Source organism: Hemibagrus wyckioides, linkage group LG28 (assembly GCF_019097595.1).
Source record: "Hemibagrus wyckioides isolate EC202008001 linkage group LG28, SWU_Hwy_1.0, whole genome shotgun sequence".
Lineage (NCBI taxonomy): Eukaryota > Metazoa > Chordata > Actinopteri > Siluriformes > Bagridae > Hemibagrus > Hemibagrus wyckioides.
In genome coordinates this window covers 12,791,064-12,812,954 of record NC_080737.1, presented here as the reverse complement: position 1 = coordinate 12,812,954, position 21,891 = coordinate 12,791,064, and the positions used below count along the sequence as shown (strand labels likewise).

At 42.6% G+C, this 21,891-nt stretch overlaps 1 protein-coding gene across 2 annotated transcripts in view; it reads right to left on the bottom strand.

The window, feature by feature from the left end:
* Positions 1-5,069: 5,069 nt before the first annotated feature.
* The window catches only part of atp2a3 (ATPase sarcoplasmic/endoplasmic reticulum Ca2+ transporting 3), a 70,098-nt gene continuing 53,276 nt past the window's right edge, over positions 5,070-21,891 (bottom strand). For both annotated transcript variants that reach the window (XM_058383894.1, XM_058383892.1), the window contains exons 10-22: positions 20,974-21,062; positions 20,414-20,516; positions 18,609-18,740; positions 15,982-16,098; positions 14,863-15,081; positions 14,391-14,726; positions 13,426-13,646; positions 12,049-12,251; positions 10,241-10,326; positions 9,791-9,924; positions 9,577-9,694; positions 9,289-9,406; positions 5,070-8,879 (exon numbers count right to left, since the gene is read on the bottom strand). In XM_058383894.1, coding sequence (XP_058239877.1) covers positions 8,833-8,879; positions 9,289-9,406; positions 9,577-9,694; positions 9,791-9,924; positions 10,241-10,326; positions 12,049-12,251; positions 13,426-13,646; positions 14,391-14,726; positions 14,863-15,081; positions 15,982-16,098; positions 18,609-18,740; positions 20,414-20,516; positions 20,974-21,062 — 1,923 coding nt within the window. In that variant the 3' untranslated portion in view covers positions 5,070-8,832. The remainder of the gene's footprint in view (positions 8,880-9,288; positions 9,407-9,576; positions 9,695-9,790; positions 9,925-10,240; positions 10,327-12,048; positions 12,252-13,425; positions 13,647-14,390; positions 14,727-14,862; positions 15,082-15,981; positions 16,099-18,608; positions 18,741-20,413; positions 20,517-20,973; positions 21,063-21,891) is intronic.

Below are 21,891 nucleotides of genomic sequence, written 5' to 3'. Positions count from 1 at the left end.
TATATATATATATAGAGAGAGAGAGAGAGAGAGAGAGAGAGAGTGCAAGATAGATAGATAGAGAGAGATAGAGAGACAGAGAGAGAGCCTATATATATATATATATACACTATATTGCCAAAAGTATTCGCTCACCTGCCTTGACTCGCATATGAACTTAAGTGACATCCCATTCCTAATCCATAGGGTTCAATATGACGTCGGTCCACCCTTTGCAGCTATAACAGCTTCAACTCTTCTGGGAAGGCTGTCCACAAGGTTTAGGAGTGTGTTTATGGGAATTTTTGACCATTCTTCCAGAAGCGCATTTGTGAGGTCACACACTGATGTTGGACGAGAAGGTCTGGCTCTCAGTCTCTGCTCTAATTCATCCCAAAGGTGTTCTATCGGGTTGAGGTCAGGACTCTGTGCAGGCCAGTCAAGTTCATCCACACCAGACTCTGTCATCCATGTCTTTATGGACCTTGCTTTGTGCACTGGTGCACAGTCATGTTGGAAGAGGAAGGGGCCAGCTCCAAACTGTTCCCACAAAGTTGGGAGTATGGAATTGTCCAAAATGTCTTGGTATGCTGAAGCATTCAGAGTTCCTTTCACTGGAACTAAGGGGCCAAGCCCAGCTCCTGTAAAACAACCCCACACCATAATCCCCCCTCCACCAAACTTTACACTTGGCACAATGCAGTCAGACAAGTACCGTTCTCCTGGCAACCGCCAAACCCAGACTCTTCCATCAGATTTCCAGATGGAGAAGCGCGATTCGTCACTCCAGAGAACGCGTCTCCACTGCTCTAGAGTCCAGTGGCAGCGTGCTTTACACCACTGCATCCGACGCTTTGCATTGCACTTGGTGATGTATGGCTTGGATGCAGCTGCTCGGCCATGGAAACCCATTCCATGAAGCTCTCTGCGCACTGTTCTTGAGCTAATCTGAAGGCCACATGAAGTTTGGAGGTCTGTAGCGATTGACTCTGCAGAAAGTTGGCGACCTCTTCGCACTATGCGCCTCAGCATCCGCTGACCCCGCTCCGTCAGTTTACGTGGCCTACCACTTCGTGGCTGAGTTGCTGTCGTTCCCAAACACTTCCACGTTCTTATAATACAGCTGACAGTTGACTGTGGAATATTTAGGAGCGAGGAAATTTCACGACTGGATTTGTTGCACAGGTGGCATCCTATCACAGTTCCACGCTGGAATTCACTGAGCTCCTGAGAGCGACCCATTCTTTCACAAATGTTTGTAAAAACAGTCTGCATGCCTAGGTGCTTGATTTTATACACCTGTGGCCATGGAAGTGATTGGAACACCTGATTCTGATTATTTGGATGGGTGAGCGAATACTTTTGGCAATATAGTGTATATATATATATAGAGAGAGAGAGAGAGTGAGAGAGAGAGAGACAGAAAGAGAGTGCAAGATAGATAGAGAGAGAGAGAGAGAGAGAGAGAGAGAGAGAGAAAGTTGAGTCATAAAAAATATCATTACTTCTGTCCTTTTAATGAAAAGTACTGACAGCTTTAGATCTTCCCACTGAGGGTTTCAGGAGCTCCAGAGTCTCGGCTCTGAGGTGAGATGCTCATGGCTCATCCTATTGCAGTCTGATCTTCATATTCATGCCGCAGATCTGTTTCATCCATACACAAGGGATCTGCTAGCAGAATGTCATTAGCATACTGGAAATGATGATGGACCATAGCATGTGCCGTCGAAATGTCCAGCTTCAGTGCATCTCCTGGGAATCTGTTATATTTCTTTAGATATATTTCAGACTATAGTTGACTAGTTGCAAGATTCTGAATCGATCCGGATCAGGGACACAAGGTCAGGTTGAGGATACTAGAGCAGTAACTTCAGCAGTAGATGGATTAATGGAGATTAATATAAATGTACAAGAGTAAGAGTGTGAAAGAGAACCAAGGACATGTTATTGCATGCTATTGATCGACAAAAATACCGAACGAATAAATCAACAGATATTTGAAAAGGAGGACGGAGTTACGAAGGAAAAGCTCCAGGGTACTGACGCCGGCTGTGTCGCACATTGCGCCTCTGATTGGATCTCATGAGAACAATCAGTCAGCTCTGCCTTCCCTGTAGTCAGGCAGTCAGAGGAAAAGCACAGCAAGCGGAACTAACGACCCCTCGGTGGCACTAACGAGAATCTACCTTCCGCTCTCCTGCCCACAGGAACGTATCCCAGCAGGCTCTGCTGAACCCCCCAGGGTTAAGGGTGCATGTGTATATAAGTGTGTGTGGGATATAAGAGCGATCATGATACTGCTGACTCAGCATGGCAGGTTTAAACACTCACACTGAGCACTGTTTATACCTAAAAGCTCATCATGTGTTACTCCATCAGCTCAGTGGTTAAGGGTTTATGAAGTCTTTATTATCACCACACATACACTATATTGTGAAAAGTTTTGGGACACCCCTCCAAATCATTCAGTCTCCACTCTAATTCATCCCAAAGGTGTTCTACCGGGTTGAGGTCAGGACTCAAGTTCACCAGTCCACACCAAACTCGCTCATCCATGTCTTTATAGACCTTGCTTTGTGTACTGGTGTGCAGTCATGTTGGAACAGGAAGGGGTCATCCCCAAACTATTCCCACAAAGGCATGAAAAATGTCTTGGTATGCTGAAGCATTAACAATTCCTTTCAATGGAACTAAGCCCAACCCCTGAATTCAATGATCTGGAGGGGTGTTCCAAAACTTTTGGCAATATAGTGTTACAGCAGAATTCATTTCTTCTGAGGAAGTTAGGGTCAGAGCACAGGGGCAGCTATAGGGATACAACACCCATGGAGCAGAGAGGGTTAAAGGCCTTGCTCAAGTGCCCAAAAGCAGAGCTTGGTGGTGCTAGAGCTTGAACCCCAATCCTCTGATCAACAACCCAAAGCCTTAACCACTTGAATCATCACTGCCCCAGGCTACTGAATGGAGGTTGTGAGATCCCAGGACCACCAAGCTGCCACTGGGACCTTGAGCAAGACCCTTAACCATCAACTCCTCAGTTGTATCATTGAGATAAATGGTGATTATGATACTGAGAGGCTTAATATAGCATTACGTCCTGTGTTTACATGTAAGTGTCAGCCAACATTATACACTTTAAGGATTGGGAAAATATGCCAAATTTAATCTGAAGCCAATTTAGCATTTCAGGCTAGGTAATATGTTTAGAAGGGTTTTAGAAGACTAAAAAAAAATCAAGATTAAAGGTGATGAGAGGCGTCTCTATGTGATTAAATCTGTTTATGTACATTAAAAGGTTTTGATCTGGTCTGACTTTTTCTTCAGGAGCCCCAAATCTACCCAATGCTAAGGAATTCCAGCGCTGTCATTAAGTTTGTGTAGATACTCTACAAACGCATCAGTGCATCAGTGTCCAGTACATGATTACCAGGTGCCTTTAGTGCACTCTTGGCTTTCCCAGTTCCACATCAGTACTAGTATGAAGTCTGACTCAGTCTCGGTGAGGCGAGGTGAGTCGAGGCAACCTGCAGCAGGTCACACTCCTGTGACCACGAGGCTGTTCTTACCATGGGAGATGGTGATGAGTCACCCTTCCACATGACTCTCATTGTTACAGCTTAGCCATTAGCGTAATGCAGGAGGTACGGATCGTTACCAACAGATAAGAATTGCTCCCTCGACTATCAAACTGTAACTAATTAACTGGCTCTAAGGACAGGAAAAGGGATGTTTGTACTCCACCAAAGGCTCTATATTAAGTAGTCGTGATTCAGTACATTCCTACTTTGACTCAAAGTTTTCTTTAATACTGCTTTTCTGTCAACACAATGTCAGCTTCCTAAAGTTTTATCTTGGACAAATCAACAAAGTAAACAGCAGAATGAACCAGATCTCAGGAAAATCTTGTGCTTAGCTCCAGGAAGTTAAGTATTTTTGCTTGACCCTTTTTAGGTGAGTTTTATTGAGATGATATTGATTGGTTCTCTTTGGCGGTAATTTTTATTAAAAATGGTAAGCTATTCGTGAGAATAAGTTAAGAGATCCTGACCCTGTCTGCTCTCCTGATCCATCCTGATGCCCTACAACTAGTTCAGCACTCACTTTTGCTGAGGTTGACCCACACAGACAGTCTGGAGATACATGAGATTACTGTTATAAAGATATCATGAATATGGCTTTGGATCGCAGTTGATATGAACAGGTTTGCCCTAAAGTCGCATCACTGAACATTTAATAACAGACACATTAAACCTAGAATAAACTTCCTGATACACGATTCGACTATTTGACCATATATTACACAGTTATAGATCTATAATCAATCTACACAGCTTAGGCATAACATTATGACCACCTGCCTAATATTGTGTTGGTCCCCCTTTTGCTGCCAAAACAGCCCTGACCCATCATGCACTGTGTATTCTAACACCTTTCTATCAGAACCAGCATTAACTTCTTCAGCAATTTGAGCAACAGTAGCTAGGATATATTAGGAAGGAAGTGAACATTTTGTCCTCAAAGTTGATGTTAGAAGCAGGAAAAATGGACAAGCGTAAGGATTTGAGCGAGTTTGACGAAGGGCCAAATTGTGATGTGACGACTGGATCAGAGCATCTCCAAAACTGCAGCTCTTGTGGGGTGTTCCCAGTCTGCAGTGGTCAGTATCTCTCAAAAGTGGTCCAAGGAAGGAACAGTGGTGAACCGGTGACAGGGTCATGGGCGGTCAAGGCTCACTGATGCATATGGGGTGTGAAGGCTAGCCCGTGTGATCCGATCCAACAGACGAGCTACTGTTGCTCAGATTGCTGAAGTTAATGCTGGTTCTGATAGAAAGGTCAGAATACACAGTGCAGGACGGGTCAGGGCTGTTTTGGCAGCAAAAGAGGGACCAATACAATATTAGGCAGGTGGTCATAATATTATTCCTGGTCTGTGTATCTCTATATACATAACTTACTATCGAACAGCAATCTAAAACAGCGCCACTGCCATCTGGTGGTCACTAATAGTTACTACACCATTAAAAAAAGAGAGCTTGTGATTGCTAATAAGTCAGATCACAAAACAGAAAAAGAAACAGACACCTTAAATAAATAACAAGATAAATAATCTTTATTATTTCCATTGTCTTTTTCATATATATAAAATAATGTATGCACAATCAATATTACCAATGCGATGCAGAAATTCCGTGCTCAGTAGTGGGTACAAGGCTCCAGATGCTGCTCAATAGAAACTAGGCACATAAAACAGGGTTGCCAGGTAAAGCTCGACAATTTATCAGTTAACACAGACAAGCCATCTACGTCTTTACTAGAAAAAAAAAAGAAAAAAAAAAACGCAAAAAGCTCAGAACTGTCATCATTTACAGCAGAAAATCTGATGAATGAATAATAAGCCAGCATCGATCGATGAATAAAATATTAATAAATTAGATGCTCCCTCGGATCAACCACGTTACACAGATACACAGATTACAATCCCGGGCCTCTGGAGCCGCTGTACCCACCCCCAAAGCCCTTCAAACACACGTATACATGTTAAAAACTTCATTACCCAGCATTCAGCATTGGCCTGTGTAAACCAGAATCTAATCTCAAAATCAGCCCCTGCTCATGTCTTACAAGAAAAATGGAAAATCATGAATATACGGCTTTATTTAAGTGGTTCTTTCATTAACTCTGTATCTAGGTGCATGGCTTGAGCTTCTAATAGATGTACCATTTTAGTTCAAATACAAATCATTTCTTTATTTTATTTATTCATTAAAAGGGAGTGAAGTGAACAGGGGCTGAATGGATCTGGAGGAAAACAACAACAACAAAAAAAAAAATCTCAGCTATATTCTCAAACCAACTTTCAGTAAAAAAAAAAAAAATCCTCGAATATTATTAGCATGATTCTTAACTTTATTTTACAACATTTCAAGCACAAAAAAATAAGTAAGTAAAAGATCTCCATCAACCTTTAAAAGCAAACAATTAAGAAGCTAGAAACAAACAGATCCCCTGATGCCACATCCTTGAGAAAAAAAATAAAAATAAAAATAATAATAATAATAATAATAGTAATAATATCACTCATTTATGTTGCTGCTGGTAAATAGGTTAAGTTTTCTTTAAAAAAAGAAACTTAAATATTACATACTGTATAGGTTATTAATTACAGTAACAAGGTTCCATGCAATCTTTTTATTTTTATTTTTTCTTCTCCTGTACAGATTGTTAAGAGATCAGTAGTAATTAATAAGGCTGTACAAGCCCACGGTTTCTGCTGCTTGGACCGCCAGTGGTTTGTGTAGCCACAGTGAGGGGGACGAGGCCTTATTGCCGGTACGTTGGGTTGGGTTTGTGGGTTGTTTATTCCGACGCGTACAGACCGCTCTGTAGGCGATTCTCGTAAAAAAAAAAAACGTTCTGCTGGAGCATTTGGAACGGATGTGATGGTCGCTAAAAAGACTGCCGTCGTAAAGACCTTCCATCTGTAGTTTGTTTAGAAAACGGCCGCCGACACAACTGTAGGCTAAACGCTTCACATAAAGCACATCTGTCCCAATGAGACTTGGACAGATTATTACATTGCATCTCCCAATATCTAGATCAACAATAGTGGCACATAGGCAATGGAAGTAGCTGCTCTGCTAAATCCCTGCACACACACACATTCATATACACACACACACAGGCCCATAATCAACAGATAGTGAGAGCGTTACACCTTGAACTGCAAAATGCACAAGCTTTAAATAAACCACCTGGGTTCTTTCAGTCAAATACATTACTATGATATTATTATTATTATTACTGCTGATATTCATGATAAAAAAAAAATAAAATAAAAGAAGAAGTTGGAGAAGCACTGGAGGAGGTGTGCGAGTCTGTGAGTGTTGAACTCGGTGCCATTTTTTTACTCGATGAAATGAATTCTGTCAGGTTGAAATGAGAGCGAGAAAAAGGATAGGAGCGCTAACAGATAAACAGGAAGCTGCGCACTCATAAGGAAGGGAATGGACATTCATGAGACAACTTGCTCTGCGATGTTTAAATGTGTGTTTCTTTGTGTGTGTGTTAGTTAAAAGCAAAGAGGCACCATGTCCTCCTGTGTGTGTGTGTGTGTGTGGTTTCCTATCCTAACGTTAAAAGGCTGCAGGTATCTTTATACATGCTGAGGCTTCTTGCAGTTTATTAGTTGTTACAAGGAACTGTGGAATATTTTTTTGTCTGCGATTTCTTTACAGCTCCACGCCCCTCTTTCTCTCACTTGCTAACAGGAATCCGAGTAAATAATCCCCCTTTTTTCCATGGAAATGGGTTGAACTAGCAGCTCCTGGTGACTAGTGTTCCTGTGAAATTCGTGTAAAAAGGGTGAAAGGAGAGACGAAGCCTGTTTAGAGAGCCTGCCTGCTTCAGGGTCACAATAAAGGGTCGATCGGCTAGACGACTCCTCAGCAGGAGACGCAGATGATTCGTCTTGCAGGACGTTTCAGAGTAAGGAAATGAGCAAAAAATAAATAAATAAATAAACGGAGAGCTCGTGTGTAAACATCACCAACTTGGGATTGGAGAGTTCCCTGGAGCTGCAGGTGTGAAACCGCAGCCAGGAGAGTTTATCTAAAAAGCTTCGGAGCAATTTTGAAGATTTAGGAGGGGGAATAAAAGATCACATTTCCATCTAAGGATATTCAGCCATATTTATAAAAAGCAAGGGAAGATTTAGAGCATCGCCACCTGAGATAATATTTTCCCATTTTTCCACCAGATCCGTGGATCCTTTTTAACTCCTGCTTGACCCTGACTAAAGGGGAGGAGCTTATCATGATGAATGTCTTCTGATTGGTCAATCTTTAAACAGTAACAAGCCATTACTGAAGCTCATTTCATATCCAAAATGGCCATTTTTTGGTGACCAAATATATATATATATCTTAAATTGTGTCTACATGAATCGTTCCTTTTTATAAGCTAATATTAAAAATGGGTCCCTAAAGCTTCCGTTTCAATATCAAGGTGTTGTGACCTCTGGAAATGTGCCTTAAACAGAAAATTGACATGGTGTGAGACTACAGGTGACTAGTCAATTAAACTGGCCTTGCATCTGTCCCTGCACACACACACACACACTCTCACTCACACACACACACACGGACACATACACACGGAGCTATCCAGATGGCGTTTCTCTTCCTGCACCTCCCACAGCCCTGTGATGGAATGAACCGTCCATCTGCAGCTTGAACGGGATCCAACAAATCATAAATCCACAAGCAAAACACAACACGACCTTTAAACTTTGACCTTTTCCTCTGCTCTCCAAGTTCTAGCTCTGGTTATTGCACTAAATATCTACTGCATGGAAGCCAAGAAGAAGCCAAATAAAAGAGAGTCCCTAATGAACTTTCATGGTTTGTCACGCAACGTTGTGTTATGGAGGCCATGCTTGTGCTGTTACAAGACAACACACACTCACACAGGCGCACACACACTCACTCGGACGCACTCTCTCGCTCTCTCAGATGCACTCTCGCTCTCTCAGACGCTCTCTCAGACGCACTCTCAGACGCACTCTCAGACGCACTCTCAGACGCACTCTCAGACGCACTCTTGCTCTCAGACGCACTCTCTCGCTCTCTCAGACGCACTCTCTCGCTCTCTCAGACGCACTCTCACACTCTAGCACTCAGACGCTGCCCAGTTTGTTTCTAGTGGTGACCAGGCCAGCAGGTATGATGATTTCGGGAAGAGAGGCAAACGGGAGTGTGTGAGGGCTGCCTGGTAGATCATAAAAGGGAAACGGGGGAAAACGGAGCGAGTGTATGCATGTCCGAGAGTGGGCGCCAGAGCAGGAGGAGCCGTCCTAGAATTTCAGCTGCCGAGTCTTCATGTACCTCGCCTCCTCTTCCCCTGAAACAAACGAGACGAAACCTTTAAATACACAACTTCACACAGAGAAGTACAGATCGGTAAGGATTCAGGTGTATATTTTTTGTTTATTTTTGTTCTCTATTCCCTACCCTTAATTCGGTCACTAAAATCTACCCATCATCTGATTTCTCAGAGTCATGCATTCAGACATGCTGCTCCGCTCTCCATAAGCGTAAAGAGTAGCTATATGAGTGTACTGTAGCCTTGAACCAGTCTCCTCTAATCTCTCTCATTCCCTGCAGCTCACTGGGCTCTTTCTGTTGTGTGTGAAAATCCCAGAGTTTCAGCACTTCCAGCTCTCCTGGCACCAAGACGGTCAATGAGTCACCAAGACGACTAGAATGACCATAACTGGACATTTGGAATATTAAACATACTATCTGCGCACCTTCTAAATGATGTCGGGAGAAGTACTTGAGCGCTTCGTCCAAGAGGATGACCGGGAAGGAGATCTTGAGGACGACAAGCCACTGGGAGCAGCACAGAGGAGTGACCTGAAATATCAGCTGAGAGACAGACAGAGAAAGAGAGAGGAGGAGAAGGAGGACAGAGGGGGGGGAAAAGGATGTTAATAGGATGGCAGATGAAATTAGAACAGGACCAGCAAGCTGGTGAAGTTCTACCTCAATGTGCATGTCATTAAAAGGAAGGACTGTATGAGGGGATGTGCACTTACTGGTAGAGGCTCCACATACAATATGAGGAAATGGAGAGACAGGGAGAGTAGGATGGCTCCCAAAAGCCAGATATTAACCCATGGAGGCATCCTCAGCAGAGACTGGTTTTCTGAAAGACTGAAAGAAGGCATAAGAATCTCTAAAATAAATAACTGAAAAGCAAATTTTTTTAACTCGTTCTCTATCATTTAGGTCTATAGCAGTATTTCTCACCTGTTCAGTGCGTTAAACATCTCTATAGTGACGAGCACAGAGAGGGCCATGGTGGTGGGGTAGCGGGACTCAAACACTTCACAGTCGATGCCCTCGAACATGGGATTTTCGTCAGTACACTGCATGAAGTGACGCTGCACAGAAACACACCACAAGAGCAGTGAAATTCCCATCAGCATCGAATGTACGGCCGAATTAAACGAATTCATAATAATCAGTGTGAAGTTCCACACAAGTCTCCACTTCTTAGGAAGTCAGGTTTAGTTCCTGGTTTATATAAGTTGCAGGAACCTTTATTCTACTAGAGTTTAGCATAATATACAACTATAATCCAAAAGAGAACGACTAAATGAAATTTTATTAGTTCGCTTAAGTGATTATTAGGATGATGAATCACAATGAGATTTTGCTCTTAATGAGTTGAGTATTATTTTGGGTAAGTGAACTCACCAGCTGGTGGAAAGACACCTGTGGACCGTGGTCATCATACAGGTACCACCAGGTGGCAGCACCGACTGTTCCCAGTCCCACATACCCTGAAGAAGAAGGAAAAAACACAGGGACGACTCTCATTCATCAGGATGTCATGGCAGTCATGGCAAAGTATATCTATAAAAAGTATCGTGGACGTTCCCTAACATTACTTTTAACTATAAATAATTTAAACATCTGGAAATTCCTTCTGGATCGATCTATCCATCCATCTATCCTTTGATTTATAACCTAATAATCTAATGACTTAAAAAGCAGTGTGGTATAAAGGGACTAAAAGATTTCAGTATCATGTTCACACGACCATGGCATGGATTATTATTTACGTAGGAGACGGTATCTTCATATTTCAAAAATGAAGTGGCTATGAACTATGATGTGTAACCTGAGCCCACAAATGAATACATTTTAGGAAGGTCATACTGGTATGACACACACACACACACACACACACACACACATACACACCTCATCTCATGTGATATCATACAGGTCATACCAGTTCATTACTCGCTCTACTAAAGTCTATTTATGTTGAGATTTTGCTTCAAGCACAGGTTCCAGACATTACACAAGTCCTAACAGAATTAGGAAGCATCCTTACAGAAGTATAGAAACATAGGAAGAATTATAAAGTTTAGTTACTAAAGTTACTATTTAGTTACTATTTATCCCCAACATTTAGCCCTAATGAGCAAGCCTGAGGTAACATTGGCAGGAGAAAACTCCCTGAGATGATATGAGGAAGAAACCTGGAGAGGAACCAGGCTCAGAAGGGGAACCTCATCCTCATTTGGGTGACACTGGACACAACATATTCAGAGTACAGGGTTCTCCAGGATCAGGAACCTGTGGCCCCAGCATGTCTTTATTCGTGACGCATAATAGTCTCGACTCGACTGATTTTGCCATGAAACAGATTTGTGTCCCAAATTGCACTATTCTTTGCTACTGTGAAGTACAACTAGTATGAGGCTGAGGAGTATGAGGATGAGGCACTTATGCAAGTGTCAAAAGCATGAAAATGTCGGACACTTCAAGCTTTGCTTACATAATAAAAAAAGGGGCGGGGCTACCAGGCGCTGACACTGGATAAGTAAAAAGTTTCGAGATGGTCGTCGACACTTGTGGACCGGACATCTTACAAATGACCCTTACAAGGGTCGGTGGTGGCTCAAGTGGTTAAGGCTCTGGGTCTTTGGAAGTTCGGGGGTTCAAGCCCCAGCACCGCCAAGTTGCCACTGATGGGCCCTTGAGCAAGGCCCTTAACCCTCTCTGCTCCAGGGGTGCTGTATCATAGCTGACCCTGTGCTCTGACCCCAACCTCCAAGGATGGGATATGTGAAGAAAGAATTTCACCGTGCTGTAATGTATGTGACAAATAAAGACCATTTCCAAATGTCTTTTATATTAGCCCATGATGTGATTTATTTCTAGTAAAAAAACAAAACTACTAACTAACATAAAAAGAAGTCTGTTCCATTTCAAACATCTAAAATCCATACACTAGATGGTAGATTGCGTAGTGTATAGTGTAAGTGCATAGAGCATGCGCCATTTGGGCCACAGCTCCTAAGAAACTCAACTCATGGCCTTAAGGCCTTGGTTATTTGTGGGCAGACCTTATTAACTAACCACCTGTTTACTCCACAGGCTTTATTAAAACATGAAACGTGTACAACATAACAATCCAATTAGCTATTCTCTCTCACACACACACACACACATTAGCCTATGAGAACAATGTAAACAACAGCACAGCTCACCTCCGATGGCGAGGTATCTGAAGAAGAGCCAGCCGGAGATTAGTGGCTCTTTGGGGTTACGAGGAGGCTTCACCATGATGTCCAGGTCTGGGGGATTGAAGCCCAGCGCTGTTGCAGGTAGACCGTCTGTTACTAGATTCACCCACAGCAGCTGCACAGGGATCAGAGCCTCAGGAAGCCCCAGGATGGCAGTCAGGAAGATGCTGGAAGGGAATAAAAGAGAACAGAGAGAAGGTGAGAAAAAAACAGCATGCACACAAATACGAGAGTGTATGAATAAATAGATGCAAAAGGCCACGTGTACAGCGCAAAGCTAATGTATTCTATCTAAATGGATATAAATTAGTGAAATGTTTTGAGTTTAATGCGACTTCCTGGTACTTACACAAAGTACACAAATATTCACACTAGTAGGAGTAATAGAAACATATCAAGGGGAAGGATTTAGAGGATTAGGATTTTGTGGTTTAGAGACTGAGGAAGACACAGGAGTCAGAGCTGGAGGTAACAGAGCTGAAGATGTTGTGGTTCTCTTTGGGAGTGACACAGCTGGACAGGATTAGGAACGAGTACATCAGAGGGACGGCTCATGTTGGACGTTTGGGAGACAAAGTAAGGGAGAGGCCAGATTAAGATGGTTTGGACATGTTCAGAGGAGGGAGAGTGAGTATATTGGTAGGAGAATGTTGGACATGGAGCTGCCAGGCAGGAGGCAAAGAGGAAGGCCAAAGAGGAGGTATATGGATGGAATAAATGAGGATATGAAGCTAGTGGGTGTAAGTGTTGAGGATGCAGAAGATAGGGATAGGTGGAGAGAGATGATTCACTGTGGTGACCCCTGAAGGAAGAAGCCGAAAGAAGAAGAATGAGATATTCACACTAGTAGGTGACAAGATGCTCACATGCTTTGTAGATACTAAACTAATCACAAACTAAATGCTGCATTGATCAGTGTGAAAAATCAGTTGTGCTGAATCATTAAGTAAACCAAACTGAATTGGTTTCCACAACTTAAAATCCAAGCAGAAAAACTTGATTCTGTATAAAACAAAAACAAAATAAACAAAAAAACGTGTTAATATGATAAAAAAAAAAAAAAAACTATATCGAAAGTACACCTTAACTCAGGGAAAATATTTGTTCTGTGGGCTCTATAAATAAACATAAAATAATTAATGTTTAATGCATTAAATTTTTAACGGTCTGATATCGATAAAATAAATGAGCAGAGATTATTTGGATATTTTTAAAAACATTCTGGCTCCAAACAATTCCACAGAAAACCTGTGGAATTGTGATTCAGCTCAGCCTGAATCACTGAAACACAACGGTAGACTCGGGGGGCGTGTGTGAAGTGGTCAGGGCGGGATGGCTCACCAGACGACCTCTCCCACGTTGGAGGAGATGAGGTAGCGGATGAACTGCTTCATGTTGTTGTAGATGGCCCGGCCCTCCTCCACAGCGGCCACGATAGTGGAGAAGTTGTCATCGGAGAGCACCATTTCGGAGGCGGACTTGGCCACGGCCGTGCCTGAGCCCATGGCGATGCCAATTTCTGCCTTCTTCAGAGCGGGGGCGTCGTTCACGCCGTCGCCGGTCTGAGACAGAGGGAGCGAGTCAGGAGGTGGGGGTTAATTATAGGTTAATAGCTGTGTAGTGGATTCTAATCAGACCCTGATTAGACAGATGGACTATAGACATGACGATGTTTTTTTTTCCACTGGGATGTGTTTAACTGCTAGGCCTTAACCTGCAACAACCCTTAAGCTTCTTAATCTTGTTTTTAAACCATTTCCCCGTGGCAAGTACGCCGTCCATCATTTTTCAGAGTGTTTCTCTGTGCTCATCTGTGAGATAAAGCCAGCTGAGGCCCGGAGCAATGAAGAGAGCAGGAAATCAGTGAGGCATGGTGAGATACACAAGCCTTAGTGACTTTGTATTTCAGTCAGTTTCAGAGAATATTTCTGATATAACCTGCATTTATTTCTAAAAGCTTAAAATGCCCAGGCAGTATGAAAGTCCACAAGAAAATTTGGTACCAGATCTGCTAGATTAGACAGACCATGTCACAATGACCATGCCATACCTCATTTTTAAAATAAGAATGTAAACAAGAAATATTTTGGAGCATTAAATTTAATCAATCACGGAGCAAATCCTACAGATCAGCTCTCTCAGCCAAGTGCTGAAAGCTCAGCTAATTCACCTTCTATGTGCTGCACTGTAACTGAGTCTGGATGATTGCTGTCAGCTCGAATATTCACACTCAGGCAAATATGTAATAATCCTGACAGGCCTGAATTCGGCACAGTGGCACAGGTGAAGTCAGACTTCGCTCTCACCATGGCTGTAATCTCATCGAAGGACTGCAGGTAGGCCACGATCTTGGATTTGTGAGCGGGTTCGACGCGAGCGAAGCAGCGTGCACGTTTCACCGCCTCTCGTTGCGCGTCGGGGGAGAGGTCGTCAAACTCGCGACCCGTGTACGCCTTGCCCTCCACGTCCTCGTTCTCCAAGAAGATCCCGATACGCCTGCAGATGGCCACGGCCGTACCCTTGTTGTCTCCTGTGATCATGATGACGCGGATGCCTGCCTCGCTGCACAGCTTCACTGAGCCGATCACCTCCTTCCTAGGTGGGTCCAACATGCCCACGCAGCCGACGAAGGTTAGGTCCGCCTACAAAAAGGATGGAAAAACTCAAATTCGAGCACTGACATGCTTCTGTTGATTATCTGTATACCTTATGAATAAAGACCACAGGTCTGTTTACAAAAAATTTAAGTCTGTAATTTGTAATTTCCCTTCCCCTGACCTCATACTCGGCGAACTTGGCCGAGTTCTCCAGGTCCATCTGCTCCCTGCGAAGGGGTGTGTCTCGTGTGGCCAGTGCCAGACAGCGCAGCGTGTCCTTGCCCGTGCCCCAGTCCCTGATCGTCCCCATCAGCTCCTCCTTCACAGCCATGGTCAGTGGCACCTTCGCCGTACCCACACGTACGTGTGTACAGCGCTCGATCACGCTCTCTGGTGCTCCCTGTCAGAGACATGATGAGAAAAGAAGGAGACAAAACAACACATGAGAGGGTAGCGTGAGGAAGAGAGAACGAAATGAGAACCTAAATGTAGTTAGAACTCAAACCTGTACATCATATTAAATATTCTGTAAAATTAGGATAAATAAATGAAGGCTGTGCAGTGGATCCTGATGCTAGGTAATATTTATGCACCATGCTCCAGTTAATAAAGTATGCAAGCAAAGCTACTGATGATTTTGCTCTAAAGATCGGCTTCTCAATGTGAAAGTGGAAAAATATTAATGTTGCACCGAGACACAGAGCATTTCTGCTTTATAAGCACTTCAGAAACTCCTATTTGTGTATATGACTTCCACAGTCCTGATCTGAAACCCTGTCAAGCCGGACACGTGAGTTCATCCTAAAAAAAAGAGTCATTGCAGGCTTGTATTTCATATTAATAAGCAGCTTTTGCCTGTCTGATCACCAGCAGCTATGAAACCTCCAGTGTTATGACTGCCATTATTGCATAACTGCTGGAGTACCATAAATACACTAACAAATGGGACTATTAGATATTTTTAAGTACAAACATTGCCCCCTGCCCGAAGAACATGGACACTTTTGCTCTCCTGGACACAGATGGCTATACCACCTCCGTGATTTGATAGCGATCTGCAAAACACCAATCTGTACCTCCATGACCTCTGTATACTCTGGTGATATTGAATACAGTAAACAACCATGATAAAAATGCGAGATATATATATATATATATATATATATATATATATATATATATATATATATATATATATATATATATATATATATATATATATATATATATATATAAAATATTTTTGACTTGGTAGGTAGTGAGGTGGTCCAGCTGATTTGGAATTGAGGAGGGTTCGTACCTTAACAAACATCTTGCTCTGGGTGCCAGATTTAGTGGGTGTGCAGTACACAGACATGGACTTCCTGTCTCGGGAAAACTCCAGGGTGAACTCCTTCTTCATCAGGCTCTTGATTACCTGAGCAAGTCAAATGAGTTGAAAGTTAAAAGAACAGTCAGCTGTGTGTGTGTGTGTATTGAGTCTGCTGTCATTCTCAGATGTTCTCTGGGGTGGTGTGTGTGTGTGTGTGTGTAGATTAGCTTGTTTATGGCCACCTGTCAAGCCCAGGTGCTGAGCTTTTGGTGCGCGCACACACACACACACACACACACACACACTCACACACACACACACACACACACACACACACACACTCACACACACACACACACACACACACACGAAAAGAGCTGGCACTGACAAGCTCGATATCATGCTGCAGCAGTCTTATTAAACCTTCTTGGCTTTAACTGGATGTAGTACTTGCTTGCTAGTGCTAACATATGCTAAAATCTCCCATCCTGAATGTTGGCACTAATTCAAATCGACCCATTTACATGCACTCGGGTAAACCGGATTAGAAAGTGATCTAAGAAATTGGATTGAAAATGGATTCTTTCAGTCAGAGCAGTTGGGTTTTAATGACATTTAATATCAACATTTATTAATTTATCGAAATTTCTTCCTCATATCTCAAGGTTTCTTCCTCATATCATCTCAGGTATACGTCACCGCAGGCTTGCTGATTAGGGATAAAATAGTAACTTCAATTTATAACTACTCCCTGTGATGAAATGAGAAAGAAACCTTGTGATATGAAGAAAGAAACCACAAATGAATTTGGAAAGTGAATTGAACTGAATTAATCCAAAGTATTCATACTGCCTCTGGCGGTCAGTAGGAATGAAACAGAACAGAGTATTAAAGATGCACTGAGAAATCAAATATCTCCAGTGTTATTATTTATTGAAGCAGATATCGTTTAAAAAAAAAAAAAAACGCTTCACAAAATATAATGCAAAAAAATAATAATAAAAAATACACTTGCTTATTAATTCCATCTGGCTATCGTTCTAGACCTGAAGTTACTCACGGCTAAAGTGAATATTTAACTTTAATAATAACACAGACCATATCTATTTCTATCTGGTCTTTTGCTTTTAGGTAACCTTTGCTAGTAGGTAGCATGTTTATTGTATAGCCATAAAAAACATGTCTTCACACACACACACACACACCAGTACAAACACGTATGCTAAAAAGGCCCAGAAAATAGTTACTACTATTGCACACAACTACAGAGAATAGAAAATAAATATAAACTTGAACCTACAGACGACCTACACACACTTTATAACTGATGCCATGTGGCTTAATTCTAGCCAGTCTTTTTGGAAGAACTTTGGTTTACACAATACGAGCTACGTTTTTGAGATCATTTCCCAGATGTGGTTCTGCTTATAACACTGTTCTCCCACTAGGGGGCAAGCACACCTAGCATGTTGTGCTGACAGCTTGCAGATGATGACCTGGTGCTGAAAGGCCAGTAAAGCTGCTTGACCCTCACCTTTCTTTTCATCCAGAAACCTAGCTTTGACGTCACTCTGGTGTATGCATGCTTTTAAAAACGGCTTCATCCATCTCGCGCTCTCGGCGCAGTGAGAGAGCACTTTATAAGAACAACACAGGATGAAGGGGAAGCCAGTTTCTCCCGTCTGCGTGCGTCTCCGAGCCGGCAGGCTGAGTTCGGAGTTTAGCTAACCTCTTCATAAACTAGCCGGCTTGTCTAAATATTATGCTTTTCCTCGGGGAGCCGGTGACACTGCAGGCTTCTTTCTTGACATTTCTTTTTTTGGGACAGGGGATTTACTTGGCCTTCGTTTGGAGGGAACAGTGGAAAAAACAACAGCTTTAATGGTCAGTCACTCCTTCTCTGGAATGTGCTTCCTAGTTTCCTCAAGAGAGAAAAAGAGCCTTACATAAGATGGATGGATCGGAGGCTGATAAGGACCAGTGTTCCTAACAGGCTGTCTAAGTTTGAATATTTGGTATCGCTCTGATTCGGGCCAAAAGGTGAGAAAGGCTGTCTGACTTGAACCTTGGGCACTTTCTTCTTGGTTGCAGTGTTCATTAGTGCAGGTGAGAACAGACTAAAACAGAGCAAGGTATTCCCTAACTGCTTCCAGTCGAACCCTAACCTGGTTTAAGTGCAGTGGGAAAGGATCACATTGAGAAAGAGACTGAACTTGAACTGAATCGACTCACAGTGGGACTGTAGTGTGAAAATTCTGAATCGAACTCAGCTGCAAGTGAAAAACATCAGCCTTTTTCTATAGATCTTTCTATTGCCCACTGAGCCAAAGGAGGGTGCTGTAGAGCTGCAGTGTGTTGGAGATGACGAAAAGAAAGAAAAAGGTTTTCTGCTAGTTGTATATAATTACATCATTAAGTTATTGAGTAGCGTAAATAATTGTTAGCGCTGGAGAGGGTATTTTGGCCTCCTTTGGTATCCTTAACCACAAACAAACTGAAAATACTGCAGAAAGTTATGACTCATTTCTTATCTTAACAATGCTGAGATATGGAAGAAAAGGAAAACATGGGAACCAGATTTTTTTCCAAAACACCCAAACTCTCTTTGCTCTTACCCCGTTACAGACTCCTGCCCTCTCCACTTTGCTGATGCTGGACAAGTCGGTATTGAAGACGTTCATCTTCTCGACCAGGGTGGTGAGCGCCGTTTCCGTGGCTTCACCCACCTTCTCGTAGACTCCTTTGGCCTGTAGGGGAACACGGTAAACAGACACGGTTATGCGTGTACACACAGATGTAATGTACATGCCTTGACATGCACACACTAGCCCAGAGGGATGCCAGCCAAGAAAGCCACAAGCCAAGTTTCCACAGAAAGCATGGAGGAACACAAAAAAAAAAAAAAACACATCTCGTCATTTAGATGAGAAAGCAGATGTTTTCAGATATCCTGGATGGAAACGAAACTAGAGGAGGGGAAAATCGAGATGAGAGAGAACTGGAAGATGACGCAGTGTTTTGAGGGTTCTCAGTGGCCGAGGATTCAGGCCTGGGGTTGTGTATCAGATGTTTCAAAAGGAACGGGTTTGTGATGGAATCGCTTTCGGATGCCGAAACGGTTCGAGGAAATGGGAGCAGGATGCATTATGACTGCCGGTACCGTGACACTTATCTCAAACAGCCTTCAGACCAAGGACAAGATGTTCCGCTGATTTGTAGGGGCATGCGGCCCAGAGCACTTTGGGCATATAATAAATATCCAAATGGTGCAATGCAGATAAAATGATCTTACTACAACTTCTTTGTTTGCACCAGTGCAGACATTCCAGCGGTCCAGTCCATCTATACACACCATCATCAGTGGACTAAGAAGTACACTTACTACCTCAGCCATTTGCTTGTGTCTAGTTTTGTATGATTTAATTTTAACTCATTTTATGAGTAATGTATCTGTCGGAGATTATTATTAGTTCAATCTCTCCGGAACAAGCAATTAAATGTTTGTAGGATTTATACAGTGTCATCACTGGAACTTATTACATTTGGGAGTCGAGCCAAACAGGCTCAAGGTCACAGCAAGGTCAGTTGTTCCAACTAGTTTTTCTCGACATATATTTGTAAGGGAATTCGTAAGGCCGTGGCCACACATATGTTTCTGTTTAAAAACGCATAGTTTAGGCCTTCCGTTCACACAGACGGCGTTATTAGTCAACGAAAGCATATCTTTTTAAACCGTTTATGTGTCGCAGTGTGGAATGTGAAAACGGAGGCTTTCGTAAACGATGATGCATTTTTAGTCACTTGATTCAGTCAATTCAGTAAATTTCCTCTTCATATTGCCGTGATGTTTAAAAAGAGCTGGACGCCAGGCGGAAATGATGCAGGTCGAAGAGTCTTACGTTTTACTCACAATGCGGACGCGGAGTGTTTTCAGGCGAAAACGCCGTTTTCAAATTGATCCGGATTACAGTGTAGACATGGCCTACGAAATTAGTAACGAATGGGACTGGACTTCTTGTCTGCGAAGGCATCCCCGTTGAGGCTATGTAGCGAGAGTATAAAGAGCTGACTACATGCTGTTAAAGGTCTCTTAGGTCTCTCCTTAACTGCACTGCCTGAAGAGTTCGATCACACACACTGTTGTGTAACATGGTCACGTTGATGCCATAGTGACATGAGGGAGGTGAGAAGCCAAACGGGCAAAAAACACCGAGCTCAGGGGCCAGAGGATGCAGCGAGTGGGTGTTTCTGAGTGGGTGAAGCTCATAGACATTAGCACCTTCACTATGTGGGATGGAGTCGATTTGCTTTGTGATGCACGGTGCACTAGCTCACAGGTTGTTTTTTTTCCCCCATCACATTTATTTATTTATTTGCTCAGGATCATGATAAGAAGGACACACACACACACACAGCTGACCTCATTGTAGTCCAGAGAAGAGTCGTTACACATGGAGCAGATTGTGGCCAGTTCGATGAGGCCGTCAAACTCGCCGCACCTCGCGGGTTTATCAGCTTTCAGCCTGTGAGGCACAGAGACAGAAATACAGTGCTAAAGGCTCAAAGCTAAAGTGCTTAGCAATAAACTGGGCTTGGAGAAAAAAGATAGTAAGGCTTGTGCAATGTAACGACTTAACTGTTCGGCAATCTATAATATAATGGTCTTTTTTATCCTTTAAACAGGACATAAACTACAAGACACTTGTCGATAATGACTAATACAGAAGCAACAGGAAAGAGTTCGAATCCTAAAATCTGAGACTCTAAAACTTTAGAGATTGAGCACAGCTACATCCAGTTAGTTTGTACCGTCTCTACCTGTCAGTCACAGTGACCCTAGCCAATCAGAGGCATCCGTGAGCTCACGTGTACAGAAGTGGGCTGTTCCTTTTTCAGGAAATCGATCTGAACAAATCAAATCGTTTACTCTTCGCTTGAAAATCTGTGGTGTGTGTGTGTGTGTGTGTGTGTGCGACATACACTTGTCCTTCTGGAGCATAGGTCGATCCTGTGATGGTGAACTCATGGAGGGAACAGCTGGAGTTGTCTGCTTTATCCACCACAAACATCTGATATGAGAGAGAGAGAGAGAGAGAGAGCGAGAGCGAGAGAGAGAGAGATGGAGCAGACAGACACAGAGAGAGAGAGCAGGGGAGAGAGACAGACAGACAGAGACAGGGTGGCAGACAGGCAGAGAGAGACAGAGAGAGAGACAGAGAGACGGAGGGGGGCAGACAGACAGACAGACAGAGAGACAGCGTGAGAGACAGACAGACAGATAGGGGGGCAGAGAGAGAGGGGATGGGACGGGGGGGCAGAGAGAGAGAGAGACAGAGAGAGAGGGAGAGAAGGTAAGACAGTCATTAGTGCTTAATTGTGATCAATAGCAAACTAATGAGCTTATAAAAGGCGTAAATAATTAACTATTCTAAATGAGCCAGTATCAATTTATTCGGAATTGTTCTTAATATTATTAACATTCCCTATCATTTACATCCTTTTCCTTTCCACCATTAACTAATTGAATATAAAGCAAATTAGACAAAAATTTACGCAGATTTATCACAGCTATTTATTCCTCAACTTTCCATCCACAGAAGCCTGAGAGCAGGTACACTGTGTTTTAACTGCAGGTAACATCGTCCAATAACTACATTATAATCTGACTATGGCAGGAGTTGATAATAATAAAAAATAAATAAATAAATAAATAAATAAATAAATAAATAAATACAACAAAATATAATAATAATAATAATAATAATAATAATAATAATAATAATAATAATAATAATAATAATAATAATAATAATAAGCAAATATAAAATAATGATTAAAAAGAAAACCAAATCCCTGGCACACGATCCATCTATTGCATAAACAATTTTAAAAAGCACA